Raw genomic sequence first — 18,934 nt, 5'->3', positions numbered from 1 at the left:
CTTTGCTGCTGGGTATTTACACTCCTTGCCACGTGGGCCCCGCAGGCAGGCTGAGGGGTGGGGTCCCGCCTCCTGGAGCTTTTCCTGAGCCTGCTACTCCTAGCTATGGTGCCCCAGGGGTGGAGTTCATGGGGCTGCACCATGAGAACAATGCGGTAGTGCAGATCCACTTCCTGCCTGGCCAGGTGAGGCCCCCCCTGCCCCCATGCCCTTCTTACTTTCCCATCTTCCAGAAAGGACGTATGGAAAGGCAGGCATTTGGTGGCCCTGGGTTTGGTGCTGATGGGAGGACCCGGGACAAACCTGCCTTTCCCCAGCTGCGGTTCATGGTCACCCTAACAGGAGCCAGGGGTCTCTTGGTTCTGGGGCTCTTTGAAATGACCCGCACAGGCTGGGCCGCCCCACTGTGTAAAAGTCATGGTGAATGCTGTCCCTCCCTGGTTAACGAGACAGCACGCTTCTGCCCCGTTTCCTGCCTAGTGCCAGCTGGTCACCCTGCTGGATGACAACAGCCTGCACCTGTGGAGCCTGACGGTCAAAGGCGGGGTGTCAGAGCTGCAGGAAGATGAGAGTTTCATGCTGCGTGGCCCCCCAGGGTAAGAACTCAGTCTTGCTCTCCTAGCCAGCCTGACCCGAGCACCCAACTCCAGGGTGCCCTGGGAGGAGCTGGCAGGGCTGCGGCCCGCCTCCCCCCATCCCCACACAGAGCCTACGAGGGAGGCGCCAAGGGATTTTTTTCTGCTTCTTAGCCCCAGCTCTCTGCCATCTGTCTCCTGTCTTGGCAGAAAAAAAAACCCTATATGTTTGTCCGGGCCTGAGTAGCTGGACCCCATCAAAGGACCTCACAGGCCTGCTTCCCCCCCTCAGGCATGGTCTTCCCTGGGGCCGCTGAGGGAGTCGGGGGATCCTATCTGTGGGTCCCCCCTGCCTGGGCAGGGCCAGCTCACGGGCCATCATTCCCGTCTGCAGGGCTGCCCCCAGTGCCACGCAGATCACCGTGGTCCTGCCGCATTCCTCCTGCCAGCTACTCTACCTGGGCACCGAGAGCGGCAGCGTGTTCGTGGTGCAGCTGCCGGCTTTCCGCGCGCTGGAGGACCAGATGATCAGCTCAGATGCCGTGCTGCAGCGGTGAGCCCCGGGCCCGGAGACCCTCATGCCCTGAGGAACCTGTCCCCTCGAGTGGCCTTCTCATTTCCATCCCGGTTATGCCTCAGGAGCTTATAATTTCTCTCCTGGGAAGTCTGTAGGGATGGGAGGACAGACTCTCAGCTCTCCACCTGTCCCCCAGATTGAGAATCTCACCCCCAAAAAAGAGTTAGCATCCCAGCACTAAAAGGGGTCTTGGGAGTAACTTGTCACCTCATTTAAAAGGAAAAAAAAGGCTCAAAACGATTGTGCAATGATACCAACTCTCAGTCCAGCGTTCTTGGCACGGATACCGCCTCTTTCAAAGCCCTGGGGCTCCACAGCGGGGCAGACAGGGCCCAGACCTCCCTGCATCAGCTGGGCAGCTTCTGCTGATGCTTGTGTTTTGGAGTCTCTGCCATGTGTTCGTTTGCATGCAGGCTCCATGGCCCCGAATCCCTGGTGGCCACAACCTGTAGTTTTCTTGAGATCGTTTCAGAATCTTTGCTCGTTAATGGTGGTGTCCGTGGGAGAGAGGGAGTCAGATCAGGTCTGGGTGTGGAGGGGGGTGAGGGCCCAAAACAGGAGGGGACGGAGGAGTCCGGCAGGAGCCCACGGGAGCCAGGTTGATGGCCATGGAGTGTCCTGCAGTGAAGAAGGGCCGGGAGGAGGCCAGTGTGCTGGGCTGTGGAGCTGCTTCAGGCCTGGCCTTCCTAAGGGCTCTGGGCCAGGCTCGTAACACTCACAGTCATCAGGCCCCAGGGGATGGTCAAGCAGGGCTGGGCATTGCTGGCTTGGGAGGATTCCTGCTTGGGGCCGGGTCCCTCTGAGCACTGGGTATGGTAGAGTCAGGGCAACGTGACCATGGTCAGAGCAGGACTGTTTGTAGGGTGGCAGGCACGGCTGGTGCTCAGCCGGGGCGCCTGGCCTGTGGGCAGGAAGACGAAAGGACCTGCTCCTCAGTGTGTGGCTGTACCAGTGCCCGCCGTACCCGCGCCGGTGGGAGTCTAGTTGAGGAGGAGCCCCTGCTGGGCTTTCCCAGCCTGGGTGCCCTGGGAACCCCTCCTGTTGGCCTAAATCTTGTTCTAAACGTAGAGGGTTTGGTTTGGGTTTGAGCTTAGAAATGCCCTTGGGATCCAGGCTGTTTCCATTTCCTACTCGCCGTCCTCGGTATTGGCTCTTGGTCCTGTGCCTGCCACCTCACGGTCTTCTGCTGCTGTAGCACCTCCAAACTTCACATCAGCATTCCAGGCCCAGAAAAGGAGGAGGGGGTCAAGGCTCAAGGCCAGGCCAACTGATATAGAGAGTTTTGTTTTGTAGGTCTTAAAAACTTTTTTTTTTTATGAAACACCAACACCTTGCCGAAATGCACTAGGTTTGAATGTACAGTTTAATGGATTCTTGTTAAGTGAGCGTCTCTGCAGCCAACTCTGGGCAAACACAAAATATTGCCAGCCCCCCAGGGTCCCCCCACCTGCCCTTCTCTGTCACAGCTCCCTCCCTCCCCCAGAGGTAACCACCACATCAACTTTTCTGGAAACACTTCCTTGCTTTTCCTTATAGTTGTGCCATGTGCGTTTGCATCCTTAGGGGTTTTTCTCTATCGCTGCCCTGTTCTATGCGTTGCTTCTCTCTCCCCTTGATGATGTGTCCTGGCAGCCTTTCCATGCTGGCACATTCAGTGCCCGCTGCTTCGGGGATGCCGGGCACGGCTGTGCCATGCTCTCAGCCATGCCCCATCGGTGGACGGTGACGTGGGCTCACGGTACTCCCCTCGCCCAGGTTGCCAGAGGATGTCCGCCACAGGCGGGCATTTGAGATGGTGGAGGCTCTGCAGGAACATCCTCGGGACCCCAACCAGATCCTCATTGGCTACAGCCGGGGCCTTGTCGTCATCTGGGACCTACAGGGCAGCTGTGTGCTCTGTCATTTCCTCAGCAGCCAGGTAGGGGTGCTACATGGTTCTCCCAGGCCCCACATAACACATCCAGCCCCCGCCTGAGGCATGGGGGTTCAGGCGATGGAACCGCCCCCCTGATCCCAGCCTTCGCGCACTCTCTCTCCTTTCCCACCGTGAAGCGACTGGAGAACGCCTGCTGGCAGCGGGGCGGCCATCTGATTGTCAGCTGCCATTCTGACGGCAGCTACTGCCAGTGGCCCGTGTCCAGTGACACCCTGCAACCGGAGCCCCTGCGCAGCTGTGTGCCTTACGGTCAGTGCTCTGCCCGCCACCTGGGACCGCCTTCCAGTGAGCAAGGCGGTGTCCTCTCCGGCCCCAGTCGGTCTCTTCTGCTTTCAGGTGTAGGTGTCCAACTCATAGAAGCAAAACCTGGGGCCCAGAGATGGTGAAGGCTGTGTCCGAAGCCACACAGCGGGTTTTATGACACCCGCTGTGACTTTCTCTGGGAACTGCTCACAGCAAGACTCCTGAGCCTAGATCTGCTCCGTGGGTTTGCGGGATCTGTGCTGCAGACCTGCGGGCCTCTGAGAGTGGGAGGGCCGTTCAAGGTATTTCCTTTTCTTTTAGGCCCTTTCCCTTGCAAAGCTATTACCAAAATCTTCTGGCTGACCACCAAGCAGGGGTAGGTATCAGTGCTCTGTCCTGTTCCCTTTCTAGAGCTTTCCTGGGGAGCTGGAAAGGCTGCTCAAACCTCTGCCTGGGGGAGATGGTGCCTAGTGACCGCCTTTGGGTCTCATATCCGGGTCTCCAGGGAAGGGACGGGGGTGCCGTTCATACCTCTCTCCGACTAATTCCTGAAAACTCATTCCCATTCTTTCCCTTCCACCCTCCTGGAGAGATGATTCAGATCAGCAGGTTCCAAACTCTGTCTTAGGAGCAGACCTGTTTCTTCAAACAGAATCATACAGGGAGACCTGATGTATAAGCAGAAAAGGGGGACAGAGGGCACTCTGGTTGAAACGGGAGTGGTGGCAGAGACTCAGAGCCTGCAGCCCACATGCTCCGCTGCTGGCCCCCAAGTTCTCCGGGGCTGTTGAGTTGGGAAGAGACGGGGGTCCAGGCTCCAGCCCCTCCTGGGGACCTTGAGTGAGCACTTACACTGAGGCCAGCCCTCATGCCAGGCCCTGCTGCAGAGGCCAGTCACAGGACCACCCCACGGCTGGCTCAGCCCTTGGCTTCTGGGATGGTGTCAGCAGCCTACCCCCTGCTCTTCTGTGCCTGCCAGGTTGCCCTTCACCATCTTCCAGGGCGGCATGCCGCGGGCCAGCTATGGGGACCGCCACTGCATCTCAGTGGTCCACAACGGCCAGCAGACAGCCTTTGACTTCACCTCCCGTGTCATCGACTTCACTGTCCTCATTGAGGCGAACCCTGAGGCTGGTAGGCGAGCGGGAGTGAGTGTGAAGGGCAGGCCACCAGGAGGTGTGGGGATCTGGCCCACCCCCATCCATAAACAAAGAGGAAGGGCCTGCAGGCATTCCCAAAGCTGCCACCCCTGAGTCCCTAAGTCCCACTGCACCTCTTCTTTGTGTCCCCGAGGCTGCTCCCTCTCCTTCCCTGCTGGCCTGTGGCTTGTCCTTGCTGGCCACACCTCCCATCCACCCCAAGCTCTCTTTGCCCTTCCCCAGCTCAGCTGGGACTTGGCCCAAAGGTGGGCAGATCTGCACTGTTGGGCTTAACACCCACCTGGCTGAGGCAAAGGGCTCCTGGCCTGGACATGGTGAAGCCCTCCTTGTGGGGTGGGGCAGGTAGCAGTGTGGGCCAGCTGAGCTGGTCTCCTGGAACTCAGCCAGGCCAACAAAGCCCTGAGTCAGCTTTCTAAATTGGGTGACAGGCAAGACCAGAAAGGGCTGGTGTCAAAACCTAGAGAGGAGGCCTAGCGGGAGATCTCCAGGAGGGCGGGCCTCCTCCCTAGATGACTCTGACCTGACAGGCCCGAGGCCTCCAGGTGAGGGAGGCAGGCCTGCTCAGGACACCCTGGGCTGTGTTCTCCCAGCCTCACCAGTGGCCCTTTGGGGGGAGACTCTGAACCTGCTTTTCCTCCTTTCTCAGCCTCTTCTTCCCTCCTCATACCTGACAGCATGGTGGGAGCCAGGGCCAGTTTTGGGTCGATTCTTTTAGATTTTCTGCATTGATGATCATGTCATCTGTGAACAAAGACAGTTTTACTTCTTTCTTCCCAATCTGTATGCTTTCTATTTCCTTTTCTTGTCTTATTGCATTAGCTAGTACTTGAAAATGAGTGGTGAGAGGAGGCAACCTCGCCTTGTTCCTGATCTCAGTGGGAAAGCTTCAAGTTTCTCACCGTTAAATATTACATTAGCCGTAGGTTTTTGGGGGTTTTTTTTTGTTGTTGTTTTTTAGCGGTACGCGGGCCTCTCACTGTTGTGGCCTCTCCCGTTGCGGAGCACAGGCTCCGGACGCGCAGCCTCAGTGGCCATGGCTCACGGGTCCAGCCGCTCCACGGCACGTGGGATCTTCCCGGGCCACGGCACGAACCTGCGTCCCCTGCATCGGCAGGCGGAGCCTCAACCACTGCGCCACCAGGGAAGCCCGCCGTAGGTTTTTTGTAGATATTCTTTATCAAGTTGAGGCAGTTCCCCTCTTCCTAGTTTACTGAGTTTTTTTTTTAATCATAAATGGATGTTGGGTTTTGTCAAATAGTTTTTCTGCATCTATAGCTATGATCATGAGATTTTTCTTTTTTTTCTTTTGGCCACGCCACATGGCTTGTGGGATCTTAGTTCCCCGACCAGGAATTGAAACCAGGCAGTGAGAGCATAGAGTCCTAACCACTGGACTGCCAGGGAGTTCCCAATTTCTCTTTTTTAGCCTCTTGATGCAATGGGTTTCATTAATTGATTTTCGAAAGTTGACGCAGCCTTGCATACCTGGGATAAATCCCACTTGGTCGTGGCATATAATTCTTTTTATGCATTGTTGGATTTGGAGCTTGCTTTTAAAATGTGGGTTCCCTGGCTCCAGCCCTAGAGCCTCAGATTCTACAGGGCCAGGCTGGACAGACTGCTTCCCAGTGGCTCCTGCAGCCCCTGACCTTTGGCCTGTCCCCACAGCCCTTGATGACCCCTATGCCCTGGTAGTGCTGGCTGAGGAGGAGCTGGTCGTGATTGACCTGCAGACGGCTGGTTGGCCGCCGGTCCAGCCTCCCTACCTGGCCTCCCTGCACTGCTCCGCCATCACCTGCTCCCACCATGTCTCCAACATCCCCCTGAAGCTGTGGGAGCGCATCATCGCTGCCGGCAGCCAGCAGAACACACACTTCTCCACCATGGTAGGTCTGGCCCCGGCCCCAGCCCCGCCCCAGCCCAGAGCCAGGCTCGCCCATGAACTTCTCCGTCATCTCCAGGAGTGGCCCATTGACGGTGGCACCAGCCTGGCCCCGGCCCCACCCCAGAGGGACCTGCTGCTCACGGGGTAGGTGGCGTTGATCGTACTCTCCTGCCTAGTGGGACGTGTGGGGTGGGAGCAGAGCTCGGGGGGTGTGCGTGCCAGTCCCGGGCACCTCTGGTCCGGCATCCTTCTCACGGGCGGCAGGCGGGCTCTGCCCACAGGCACGAGGACGGCACAGTGCGGTTCTGGGATGCCTCGGGCGTCTGCTTGCGGCTGCTCTACAAACTCAGCACGGTACGGGTGTTCCTCACCGACACAGACCCCAACGAGAGCCTCAGTGCCCAGGGTGAGGACGAGTGGCCCCCCCTCCGCAAGGTGAGGCCTGGAGCCTGGGAACCAGGGAGGGTGGGGATGGGCCAGGTCCAGCGCTTATGGCCCCTCACGGAGCTCTTCCCCCTTGTCAGGTGGGCTCTTTCGACCCCTACAGCGACGATCCTCGGCTGGGCATCCAGAAGATTTTCCTCTGCAAATACAGTGGCTACCTGGCTGTGGCCGGCACAGCAGGGCAGGTAGCAGGCCGGGCTGGGCGTGCGAAGCAGTGGGGAGGGCTGATCAGGTGACTTTGGGCAGCGTCCAGGCCCACGAGCTTCCTTCTCAGTACTGGGGGGGCAGCAGGGCCAGGAACCAGCTTCCTGAGCACCCCCCTGGTGCATCACCTGCCCCTGTGGCTCTGACTTCTCCCAGTGAATAGAAGTTCCTTGATCCCATTAGAGAGAGGCCTTTCTCCTCCAGAAATCAGGATTAAGAGCCAGAGGTTGGGCACTTCTGACCCTTGGCCTTGGCGTGGATCTTGGGTCCTTTGCCGCCCCTGCCGTTAGGGTCCCTGAGGTCCTGCTGTCCCTTGGTGCCGGGGGGTGGTTCAGCCCATCTGCCGCCCCGCCCAGGTGCTGGTGCTGGAGCTGAATGACGAGGCGGCGGAGCACGCGGTGGAGCAGGTGGAGGCCGACTTGCTGCAGGACCAGGAGGGCTACCGCTGGAAGGGGCACGAGCGCCTGTGTGCCCGCCCAGGCCCCGTGCACTTCGAGCCCGGCTTCCAGCCCTTTGTGTTGGTGCAGTGCCAGCCCCCGGCTGTGGTCACCTCCTTGGCCCTGCACTCTGAGTGGCGGCTCGTGGCCTTCGGCACCAGCCACGGCTTTGGCCTCTTTGACCACCAGCAGCGGCGGCAGGTCTTTGTCAAGTGAGCAGACCTCCCGGGGTGGCCGGGTCTGGGATTGGTGCCCGGATTGGCAAGGTCCCTCAGGCCCTGGCCACGCTGATGGCCCAACGTCCCCCCAGGTGCACGCTGCACCCCAATGACCAGCTAGCCTTGGAGGGCCCGCTGTCCCGTGTGAAGTCCCTAAAGAAGTCCCTGCGCCAGTCCTTCCGCCGGATACGTCGCAGCCGGGTGTCCAGCAGGAAACGGCGGCCTGCTGGCCCTCCGGGAGAGGTGAGGCCGAGGCTGGCCACGAGCCCGGGCAGAGCCCGGAGCAGCCAGCGGCAGGGCACCCCCCCCCCCCCCTGCCCCCCCCGCTCCTCACCCGGTGGCCGCTGATACTTCTTGTCCAGCTTGAATTCCCTGTGCTCCCTGGTGCCCGGACGGGCCAAGAGTTTGGCGGCAGTGCCCCGACCCAGCAGCTCATCCAGCTTGGAGCGGGCAGGGAGGGGCCCTTCCCTGCAGGCAGCCAGCGGCAGGTCCCCACCACCCCTCCCTGCCCCGCCTGCTTTGGCCACAGACACAGGCTCTGGGCCACCCCCGACCCCCACCAGCCCTGTGACCTCGGATCCGTCACACTGCTTCTCTGTGCCTCGGCTTCCCTAAGTGTGAAAGGCAGCATTGTAATGCCTCAGGGCCACGTCCTCAGTCAGTATTACCAGGCAGGTGGTGGCAGGGGCTGTGGCCAGTCTTCCCGGAAGGCTCGCTGTTGAGCAATCTGATGCCCCCGGGAAGGAAGGCCAGAGCCCACCCTCAGGCCTGGCCCACTCCACTGCAGGTGCAGGAGGGGAGCAGCAGGGCAGAGAGGACTGGCCTGCAGAACATGGAGCTGGCGCCCGTGCAGCGCAAGATCGAGGCCCGCTCGGCGGAGGACTCCTTCACGGGCTTTGTCCGGACCCTCTACTTTGCTGACACCTACCTGCGGGACAGTGAGTGGCCAGCTTGAGGTGGGGGGCCCTCTGGCGTGAGGGCATGTCGGAGGCTGCTGGCTGGTGCACCCCTAAGAGGGGTTCCCCCTGTGAGCAAGGGGAGACTGGAGCCCTCGCCCGCCCCTTCCCCTCCCGTGCCTGGGTCTCCAAGTCTGATCGCCCTGGCTTCGTATCCAGGCTCCACCACTCTCTAGAAGTGTGACCTTGGACGTGTCACTTAGCCTTTCTGGGTCTCGCTTCTCCCCCTGTAAAATGGAGGGATAGCTTCCTCCTAGAGTGGCTGCGAGCGTTGGGACGTGCCACGTGCCTGCTGGTACCCAGTAGGCCCTCTAGAAACTCTCTGGCTGTTTCTCTTCTCCTGCCAGGGCAAGGGTGGGCTGAGGGCTGTCTGCTGCTGTATCTCGAGGGCCAAGCTGTCCTGGGTTTGGGATCATCTGCATGGGGCTCTGGGTTGTCAGAAAGCCTTCCCAGCCTTTTTCGTCTACACCCAGGAGGTAGGCAGGGCCCACAGCAGCTCCATTTTACAGAGGAAGAAACTGAGGTTTATGAAAGTTTGCTGACTTGACCTTGGAGTCACACAGGTAGTGAGCCAGGTCTCCTGGCTCCCCCTGACCCCCAGAGCCAGGGGTTAGATGTGAACCTTTGCCTCCTGGCAGGCTCCCGCCACTGCCCCTCGCTGTGGGCTGGCACCAACGGAGGTACCGTCTACGCCTTTGCCTTGCGCGTGCCCCCCGCCGAGCGGAGAACGGATGAGCCGGTGCGGGCGGAGCAGGGTGAGTGCTGGCCAGGGGGAGAGCACTTGTCTGCCTCGGCTGGGAGCGGGATGGTGTCTCCAGCCTTGTGCTCTGCCCAACCACCAGCCCCATTGCCTACCTCCGTCCCTGCAGCCAAGGAGATCCAGCTGATGCACCGAGCGCCCGTGGTGGGGATCCTGGTGCTGGACGGACACAGTGTGCCCCTTCCCGAGCCCCTGGAAGTGGCCCACGACCTGTCAAAGAGCCCCGACATGCAGGGAAGCCACCAGCTGCTTGTCGTGTCGGAGGAGCAGTTCAAGGTGCCTTATGGGAGGAGGTGGGGTCCCCCGGGAATCCCCGGCACAAATGACAATGGCTGGGACTCACTTAACGTTGTGTTTGTGGTTGCTGTGTGAGGGCTACAGAGGCACAGGAAAGAAGCGGGGTCTTGATGGAGCCCCCGGGCCCCAGGGTCAGTGGTGGGGACACTGAAGCAGGACCTGTGTCTGGGGAAGGGACAGAAAACATAGACAGGGACTGGTGTCCTCACAGTCTGAGTGCAGCGACCACACATCTGAGGGCCAGGCCCAGCGGCAGCATCGGGCAGGGAAGCGGGAAGTCCTCGCTTGACTGGATGGAGCTCTGCAAACTGGTCTGGCTGCAGGTGTGACCGGCTGCCCTGTGCCCTAGGTGTTCACGCTGCCCAAGGTCAGTGCCAGGCTGAAGCTGAAGCTGACCGCCCTGGAGGGCTCGCGGGTGCGGCGGGTCAGTGCGGCCCGCTTCAGCAGCTGTCGAGCCGAGGACTACGGGGAACATCACCTGGCTGTCCTCACCAACCTGGGCGACATCCAGGTGGTCTCGCTGCCCCTGCTCAAGCCCCAGGTGCGGTACAGCTGCATCCGCCGGGAGGACGTCAGCGGCATCGCCTCCTGCGTCTTCACCAAATACGGCCAAGGTGTGCAGGCGGTGGGCGCGTCGGGACCTCTGCCCGCAGGGCTGCATTTGGGGCTCCTGCTGTGCTGCGAGGGCTACTGGGAAGGGCAGTCGGGGGTATTCCAGTCAAGGCCAGGCTCCTCAGGCAGAGAACTTTGGGAGGCTCTGGCCCCTGATCCCCCCTGGAGGGGCAGCTCTGTTGGCAGCCACAAGGCCCGGGAGACTCAGGCTGGCCTCACCTGCCAGGCTTCTCCACCCCCCAGGTTTCTACCTGATCTCACCCTCCGAGTTTGAGCGCTTCTCTCTCTCCACCAAGTGGCTGGTTGAGCCCCGGTGCCTGGTGGATTCAGCAGAAACGAAGAACCACAGCTGTCTCCGCGACAGATCGGGCCCTGAAAAGGCCTCGGGCCGAGCCAGGTGGGTAAGAGGCCAGGTGGCCTTTGCTCCAGCCCCTCCTCACCCCACCCTCCCTGGGGTGCCCCCTGGGGGCTGGTCAGAGTCCCCTTCCCCCGTGAACTCAGCCCACCCTCCCAGCTCTGCCTCCTTGCCCCCCTTTGTATGCCCCACCCTCCCACGCAAGTTGGTCAGTCGACCTCATGCTTCACGGGACCAGGGCTTTCCAGAGCAGGGAGCCTAGTGGCCCCCCATCCTTACTGTCTCTTCTCCACAGGAACTCAGGGAGCCAGAGTGATGGAGAGGGTAAGACAGGCCTCTCGGGGGCCAGGGGCGTGTGGGGGCCAAGGCGTTGTGAGCACACCTGGGGAGGGAAGGGGATCCCAGGTGAGCAGGTGGTGTTCGGGCTGGGAGTCGAAACAGCTTCCCTTCCAGTCCTGGGCTCGGGCTTCAGCAACCCCACCCCCAGAAGCAGGGAGCTGGGGCAGAGGAGGGCCCAAGGCTCACCTGGCCTGGCCTCTGCCTTCCAGAGAGGAGGTCGGGCCCCGTGATGGAGCACGCTCTGCTCAATGACGAGAGTGAGTCAGGGCAGGTGCTGGTGGGCTGGCTGGCAGAGGGGATATGTGGGGCGGGGGGTAGGAGCGTGCTTGGAAGGCCAGGGTGGGAATGAGGGCCGTTTTCCTGAAGGAGGGCAGGCCCGTTCACCCCATCAGTAGAAGGGACAGAAAGGGGGGGTATCTGGCCCAGCCCCAGGTTACCTCACCACGCCTCTGCTCCCCACCCCGCCCCCCTGCCCCGCAGGAGTCCTGAAGGAGATCCAGAGCACGCTGGAGGGAGACCGAGGGTGAGTGACTCTCAGGTTTGCAGGGCTGGGCCCCCGGTGCTGGGAGACGTTCCAGGGGAGCTCTGGGAATGAGGGTCCATGTCTGCAGACCCCGTGGACGGTGACGGCCCTGTCTTTGCCCACGCAGGAGCTGTGGTGATTGGCGTTCTCAGCGAGTGGCCGTGGGGTACGGCCTCAGCAATGGGGGAGGTAGGGGCTCTGGGTGCTGCTGCACGGTGGGGTGGGGCACGCTCCTGGGGAGGGATAGGAGGGACAGGAGCCCCTGTCCCTGCTCCCCAAGGCCCTTAGGCCTATCCCAGCCCTGACACACACCCCCGCTTGCCCGAAAACGTCCATGTCTGGGCTCAGGTGGGTGACTGAGGCCCCCGTCCCGCCCAGGATGCTCCTGAGTTGCTGTGGCTCTAACTCCTTCTGCACGATGAACACACACTACTGACGGCTCTTCCTGGGGGCACTGCCCCACCTGGAGAGGCCCGTGCACTGGGCCGTGCAGGGGCTGGGGGCACCCCCAGTGCCCACCCTGCTGCTGCTCCTGGCCTTGGGAGAGGAGGGACCTCAGGCCCCTGGGGCTCTCCCTCCTCGGGCCTTGACCCTCTCAGTCCTTTTGTCAATGTTGCACAGTTTTTATCCCCGTCTCCCCGCTTTTTGTAGTGGGCTGGGTTTTAAATTATAAATGTTAACTGCCTCCGGGTGAAAAAGTTTTTAATAAACACCTTATTACCTCTTCACTGGACTGGCCCAACGACTTTAATTTTTTAACTGTGCAGAGATTTTCCATGTAAGTAGATACAATCATTAGCTGGTTCCTTGCCTTTGCCCCTTGGGTCCATCCCCTGGACCAGGCTGGTGCTCAGGAGAATCTGTTTTTTAAGCTATCTGAATCAGATCAAACTGTATCTGGTTGTGTCTGAACGCTGTATGCCTTCTCTCTTTGGGAATAAATGGTAAAAGTTAACTGAATTGAGTCTGACTGCATCCCTGGGTGGGGGGCAGTAGTGGGAGGCCCCTAGCTGCCCCTGGCTGGCCTTTCCTTGCCGTTAGGAGGGGAAGGTGCACACAGTATCTCAGGCCTAATGGCTTCTTCCGGACTTCAGGGAAGGACCATGGGATGCTGCTGAGGCGTGGGGGGCAGTTAAGGTCTTTATAAGCCCGGGGTTTGATTCTACTTGGGCTACATCTTTATTCACCTGTCTTCACTGAGCACCAGCTATATGCCAGGTGCTTGGGGTTCAGAGGTGGCCAAGACAATGTGATCCCTGCCCTCATGGGGTCCTTACAAGTGCAGGAAGTGTTAAGATGAGGGAGATCCGGGGGCTTGTGAGAAATATGCCTGGGGAGGTGACATTAAGTGTGATGGGAGAGGTGACCAGGAGCTGGCTGGGCAGACTGTTCTGTGCAGAGGATGGGGGGCGGGGAGGTACAGCAGCACGAGAAGAAGTGTTGTGCTCGCCGTAGAACGAGTGAAGAGCTGAGGGTGGCTGGCGGGAAATGAGCTGAAAATGCCAGGGCCAGTCCAAGAGCCTCGTGAGGGCGAGGGCACCACCATGGGCCGCAGGAACCCACCCTGGCCTGAGTGCGGAAAGGGCCTGTTGGAAGGACACGGATTACTCAGGGAGCAGAGGAGGAGCTGAGGCCCAGGTCCCAGGACGGACACACCATGGGAGCATCCTCTGCACCCACCCTCCGGCCCAGCACGTCCAGCTCAAGAGTCACTGAATTTTGGAACTTGGACCACTCGAGCATCCGTTGTTTCTCCTTAGAGGAATAGTGGGGGCTTACTGAGATGGAGCCCCAAGAGCCGCGAGGAGTGGGAGGGACAGCTCCCCAAAGGAAGAAAATGCTGTCCCGGGAAGAAGTGGAGAAAGGATGCTGGGCAGATAAAGACAAAGCCACCGGCGTGGGGGAGGTGGGGAGAACTGCACCCTCTGCAAGACAGTCTGGACTCCATCCTGAGACAGTGGAAGCCTTTGAAGGACGTTTTTTTCTGCCGCGCTGCGTGGCACGTGGGATCTTAGTTCCCAGACCAGGGCCCCTGCAGTGGAAGTGCTGGACCGCCAGGGAAGTCCCATCTGGAGGGCTTTAAGCAGGGAAGTTCCATGAGGAGATTTATTCTTCTAAAGACTACTGTAGCTTCAACCGCAGCTACAGCAACCGAGGTCCACTCAGGCAAATTACTTACCTGCTGTGCATCAGTTTCTCCTGGGAAATGGGATAACAGTATTCCCTCATGATCTGTTGCCAGGTTCCTATGAGACCTCGAGGTTAATGGGCTAATGATGGGGGAGACCCTCTGTCAGGGTCAGGGAGAACATCTTAGAGTTTGATGCACAGGATGTCTTTATCCTTTATCACAAAAGAAATTAAGCTTTGCTGTTTCCGACTTGGGTTGGCACCGGGGTCCTCAGTCTGTGGGTCAGAGGATCCTGCGCCAAAAGTGGGTGCCAAGGAAGGAGTGGGAACATCACACCCAGAGAGCTGGGCTCCCCACCTAGGGAGACAGGTATGGTTTTGTGACTGCCAGTTTAGGGGGGCTTCCATGTCTTTTATCCAGTTGGCCTAAATTACCTCACACTAATGGACAAGCGACATGAAGTTTCCTGCCAAGAAACCAACGATTGGAGATCACGGTAATAATGCAAAACACCAACAAATCAGAAGGAAATGGCAGAGCCAACACCTCCGTGGCTTTGTGGCTGCCGCAATGATCTGGCTAATCAGCTCAAAGAAGTCAACAACAAGCACACATGCACCTGAAAATACCAAGAGGGCTCTTTGAAAATGGATTTACCCCGCACGCATTAAGGACGAGATTTGCCTTAAGTACACTATGCTTTGAAGCGTTAGCTTATGTTGGTGGTTCAAATAGTTCAGAAGAAAAATTCTCATATTAGGAGTGTGAGACCAACCATTTTTGTGGATAGGCGTGCTCTAGAAAGGGGATTAACGGAAGCTGGGCTGGCCCCGAGGGAGAAGTGGGGTGTCCAGGGAGAGGTGATGGGAGTGGTAAAACAGAGGTATTGAGAGGTTGAGTTGACCAGGATGGCTTGCCAGATAGACCGGTGAGTGAGTGGGAGGGGTCACTGCCAATTCCAAAGGCCCTGGAGACGTACCGCAGGCAGCCAGTCTGGAGACTTAGATCTGAGGGCCTTCGGCATCCAGAGGTGGAAGACTTAGAGTTCACCTACATCTGAAAGTCGGGCGGATCCAACCCTCCATCACTGGCTTTGCCTGTGACCGGCTGTGTGACCTTGGATAGGCCTTTGTTTACTTATCTCCAAAATGGGCTGTGATAATAGGGCCGACCTCAGAGGACTGAAAGGATTAAATGAGAATCTGTAACATCCCACAGCATCTGGCTCCCAGTAAACACCCAACCAAAGGAGGTGAAAGTTACTGTGAGGTGGGTGAGGGCAGGAGAGGCGGAAATGGATCAGGAGGGAGGGGAAGGAGTGTGGAGTGGAGTCAGAAGAGGGCTCGCACAGACCGGAGGAGGAGCTCACAGTCCTCGTGAGCAAAGCAGATGAAGGAATGAGTGGGAAGGAGGAGGCAAAGGGGAGAACTGGGCTTGGGGCTGGGGCCCCTCTGCCCTGGTATCAGGTTTGTCCAAGGGAGTTCCCCGGAGATTGTTGGAAATCACACAGCCAGAAAGTGGGACGGGGGAGGGACCAAGCCTGTCTGGTTCTGAAGCCAATTCTCAGCAGAAGTGTCATGGAGCAAAATAGTGGGACCTGGGCTTCCCTGGTGGCACAGTGGTTAAGAATCCACCTGCCAATGCAGGAGACACGGGTTCGAGCCCTGGTCCGGGAAGATCCCACATGCCGCGGAGCAACTGAGCCCGTGCGCCACAACTACTGAGCCTGTGCTCTAGAGCCCGCAAGCCACAACTACTGAGCCCACATGCCACAACTACTGAAGCCTGCGTGCCTAGAGCCTGTGCTCTGCACCAAGAGAAGCCACGACAATGAGAAGCCCGCGCACCGCAACGAAAAGTAGCCCCCGCTCACCACTAGAGAAAGCCCGCGTGCAGCAACGAAGACCCAACGCAGCCAATAAATTAATTAATTAATTAAAGAAAAAGAATAGCGGGACCCATGAATTGGGTCCCCAATTTCTCACTTACTGGCTGTGTGTCCTTAAGCCACTTACCCTCTCAGAGCCGTTTCCCCATCTGTGAAATGAGACCATATCCCCTTCCTAGGGTTTTGGGGGGTTTGAATGAAATGAAGCTTGGGAAGAGAACTGAGACTCAGAGGATCAGACGTGGCCATGCCCACCGAGCTGAGTGAGATCCGAGCTCAGTCCTGGATCAACCAGAGGGAGAGGAGGGCAGGGGAGAAGGTAGGAGATTGGAGACAGGTGTGGAACTCTCCCTCTGCCCCGAGAGCTCACAGGACACAATGTAATGGGCCGGACAAACAGAAGTTCCGTGTGTAGCTGATGGTAGCTCCTCACACATGTTCTTTTGCCGGGTCTTGGGAGCCAGACTGCCTGAGTGGGCATCCCACTTTTTTTTTTTTTTTTTATAATAATATATTTATTTTTGGCCATGCTGTGCAGCTTGTGGGATCTTAGTTCCCCAACCAGGGATTGAACCCAGGCCCTCAGCAGTGAAAGCACGGAGTCCTAACCACTGGCCTGCCAGGGAATTCCTGGCATTCCAGTTCTGACACTCAGCTGTGTGCCTCAGTCTTATCATCCATAAAATGGGAATCCTTATAGCACCAACCTCTTAGAGTGCTTTCAAGAATTAAGTGAATTCAGGGAATTCCCTGGCAGTCCAGTGGTTAGGACTCCGTGCTTTCACTGCTGAGGGCCTGGGTTCAATCCCTGACTGGGAAACTAAGATCCCACAGGCCGCAGGTCGTGGCCAAAAAGAAAAAAAAAAATTAAGTGTAGTCCTTAGAACAGTACCTAGCACATCATCATCATCATTATTATTAGTCCAGGGCAAAACAGTGAGCTCTTGCTCTGTGTTATCTTTTAAATTATAAAACGCATACAGAACAGCACAAGTCATAGGAGTACAACCCGATAAACCTCCACAAACTAAACAAACAGTATCACCCATGGAGGCTCCCTTGTGACCCTTCTAGTCACTACCAACCTCCCACCCCCCACCCCAGGCACCACTCTATAACTAGCTCAGTTTCCTCTTTTTGTACTTTATGTACATAGAATCACACAGTGATTCGATAACTCTTTCTGGCTTTTTCACTCACCATTACGTTTGTGAAATAACCCACGTATGTTGCTAACAGTGCTGTGTAATCATACACTGTGTGAATACATCACCCCACTTCCTGCTTTCTGCAGGTGAAACAAGCCCTATGAATCTCATTGCCCTTTGCCTTGGTCAGTATTGGTGGTGGGGAAGCATAGCTTATAGACTTTCACAAAGACACCAGTTTTATGAGCTACATGGTAACTGATGTTACCCATGAGCTTGTGTTCCTTCGGGACAGCTGCTTCCTTCACCAGAAGGCTGCTTCCTTGGCAAAGGCCAAGTCACTTTCAACTCCTTGCTCAAACCAGGCCTCTGGGCTGTGAGTGGCCCTCCTGGGTAACACGAGTGCTTGCAGCAGGCTCCACCCAGGTCTGAGGCTGGCTCCAGGACATGTGCAGAGAGGTGGGTACAAGGCAGGTACAAGCCAACTGGAGAGCATACCAAGGAAAGGGCCACAATCTGGAATGTTACCTCCCCCACTCTGATTCTGGGTGGGACTGCTGGTGAGGAGAGGCCAGAGTGAATGGTCAGCAGGGGCACGGAGCCCTGTGGGGCAGGTCACAGGCCCTGGCTGGAGATCTCATCTGACTCCATCTTGGGTGCCCCGGAGCCTACCCTGCAGCAGCTGCCTTGCCCTGGGGCCATCCAAAAAGGGCTCATGAATCCTGCCTGGGTTTAACTACAGTATAACCATCAAGAAACAGATCCACATCAATACAAAGATGGGTAAAGAATGAGAAAAGACAGGTCTCAGGAAAAAAAAAAAAAAAAAGGCTGTAAGATGGAGGAAAGATGCTTATTTTCACAGAGAAATGAATTTAAAAGACACTGAGATTTGTCATGTTTCAGAGTGGCAAAAATGTTAGGTAACACTATGCCTCAGTGCCATGTTAAAATGGGTGGTCTCCTATCTTGTTTGTGGGAGTGTAAATTGATACAACCTCCATGGAGGAAAATTTGGAGCACTCCAAATTACAAATACACATACCCTATGGCCCAGCAATTCTACTTCTAGGAATTGATTCTGCTTGGACACAGGTGGAGTCAATGTTGTTTGTAACTGAAGCAAAAGCTGAGATGAAGGCATCCTCCGTTTCAGACATAAAAGTCTGTTAGCCTAAAGCAATTTTTAAAAGTCAGTTATTTTACCAGGAAAACAGGTTTATTCAAGAGCAGCAAAGAATTACAACACAGGATAGCAACTATGGCCAGCAACACACAACCCTGCTAAAGCAAAGGAGAGGAAACTTTTTTATAGAGGAGAAGGGGAAGTTGGGAAAGGCTGTTATAAACAAAAAGACCATTGGAGGAAATTGGGAATTTGAAGCACAGTGGCTTTTCATTGTCTTAGTTTGACAGTTTCGCATTGGCTGAGCTGTGCCAGGCAAGGAGAAAATCCTTTTTCCTCCAGCTGGCTGTAGTACAAAGTACATTTCTTTCCCTTGGGATCCGCATTGAGGTGGAGGGGTAAGCGTGTACGAGCTCCCCCTTCTGGCCTCTGGGCTCCGTTTTAGTAAGGTTTCCCTTGATTAATTTTCACACTATCAATAAAGAATTGGTTAAACTATGGCAGGTTCATTTGCTGGATTATGATGTAGTTGTAAAAAGAAAAGAAAAAGAAGATCATTAGGTACTATTATGAAATCTCCAAGTTAATCTGTTAGATTGGAAAAAGCAGAGTGAAGAGCCATGAGCTAGAAAAGCTTCCACCTGTGCTCAAAGGGAAAAAATACTTGCTTTCCTCTACGTGGATAGCTCTTGAAGGCAATACAAGAAATGGGTAACCTGGACTTCCCTGGTGGCGCAGTGGTTAAGAATCCGCCTGCCAATGCAGGGGAGGAGGGTGGATTCCCCTAGAGACCCCAGGACGAGGAGGACGGTTCTTTTGGCACCCCCTCAACCCCTGCTGAAGAAGCAGTGAGGTGGGAGCAGGGCATGGGCGCCCTCGATTTGGCGTGGTGCCAGGCTGGCCTGGCTGGCAGCAACTCCAGGCGGCACGGTTGCCCTGCCCACGGCCTTTGTCCGCAGTTGCAGCTCCCCTTTCCTGGGCGGCCTCCACTCTATTGTTGGCCGAGGAGGTCAGGACCCGCAGCCACCTGCATTATTGATGATCACGCATAAGGCGGGAGATGCGGGGGCGGGTAGAGTGAGTCTGTAGCTGCAACCTGTGTGATGCGCTGCCGAGGGCA

At 57.3% G+C, this 18,934-nt stretch overlaps 1 protein-coding gene across 1 annotated transcript in view; it reads left to right on the top strand.

The window, feature by feature from the left end:
- LLGL2 (LLGL scribble cell polarity complex component 2) overlaps nucleotides 1-18,853 on the top strand; it is a 29,879-nt gene extending 11,026 nt beyond the window's left edge. The window contains exons 3-25 of the mRNA XM_007454411.1: nucleotides 104-185; nucleotides 481-596; nucleotides 970-1,128; nucleotides 2,908-3,070; nucleotides 3,205-3,337; nucleotides 3,653-3,707; nucleotides 4,311-4,465; nucleotides 6,160-6,377; nucleotides 6,453-6,520; nucleotides 6,658-6,811; nucleotides 6,901-7,005; nucleotides 7,381-7,673; nucleotides 7,772-7,922; nucleotides 8,467-8,617; nucleotides 9,274-9,390; nucleotides 9,505-9,671; nucleotides 10,042-10,306; nucleotides 10,548-10,701; nucleotides 10,955-10,983; nucleotides 11,208-11,255; nucleotides 11,479-11,521; nucleotides 11,649-11,710; nucleotides 18,774-18,853. Coding sequence (XP_007454473.1) covers nucleotides 104-185; nucleotides 481-596; nucleotides 970-1,128; nucleotides 2,908-3,070; nucleotides 3,205-3,337; nucleotides 3,653-3,707; nucleotides 4,311-4,465; nucleotides 6,160-6,377; nucleotides 6,453-6,520; nucleotides 6,658-6,811; nucleotides 6,901-7,005; nucleotides 7,381-7,673; nucleotides 7,772-7,922; nucleotides 8,467-8,617; nucleotides 9,274-9,390; nucleotides 9,505-9,671; nucleotides 10,042-10,306; nucleotides 10,548-10,701; nucleotides 10,955-10,983; nucleotides 11,208-11,255; nucleotides 11,479-11,521; nucleotides 11,649-11,710; nucleotides 18,774-18,853 — 2,968 coding nt within the window. The remainder of the gene's footprint in view (nucleotides 1-103; nucleotides 186-480; nucleotides 597-969; nucleotides 1,129-2,907; nucleotides 3,071-3,204; nucleotides 3,338-3,652; nucleotides 3,708-4,310; nucleotides 4,466-6,159; nucleotides 6,378-6,452; nucleotides 6,521-6,657; nucleotides 6,812-6,900; nucleotides 7,006-7,380; nucleotides 7,674-7,771; nucleotides 7,923-8,466; nucleotides 8,618-9,273; nucleotides 9,391-9,504; nucleotides 9,672-10,041; nucleotides 10,307-10,547; nucleotides 10,702-10,954; nucleotides 10,984-11,207; nucleotides 11,256-11,478; nucleotides 11,522-11,648; nucleotides 11,711-18,773) is intronic.
- The last annotated feature ends 81 nt before the right edge of the window (nucleotides 18,854-18,934 follow it).

This window comes from Lipotes vexillifer, unplaced genomic scaffold (assembly GCF_000442215.2).
Source record: "Lipotes vexillifer unplaced genomic scaffold, Lipotes_vexillifer_v1.1 scaffold518, whole genome shotgun sequence".
In the NCBI taxonomy this organism is placed as follows: domain Eukaryota; kingdom Metazoa; phylum Chordata; class Mammalia; order Artiodactyla; family Lipotidae; genus Lipotes; species Lipotes vexillifer.
Note: the sequence above shows the minus strand (reverse complement) of the source record. Positions and strands in the feature narration are given on the sequence as shown.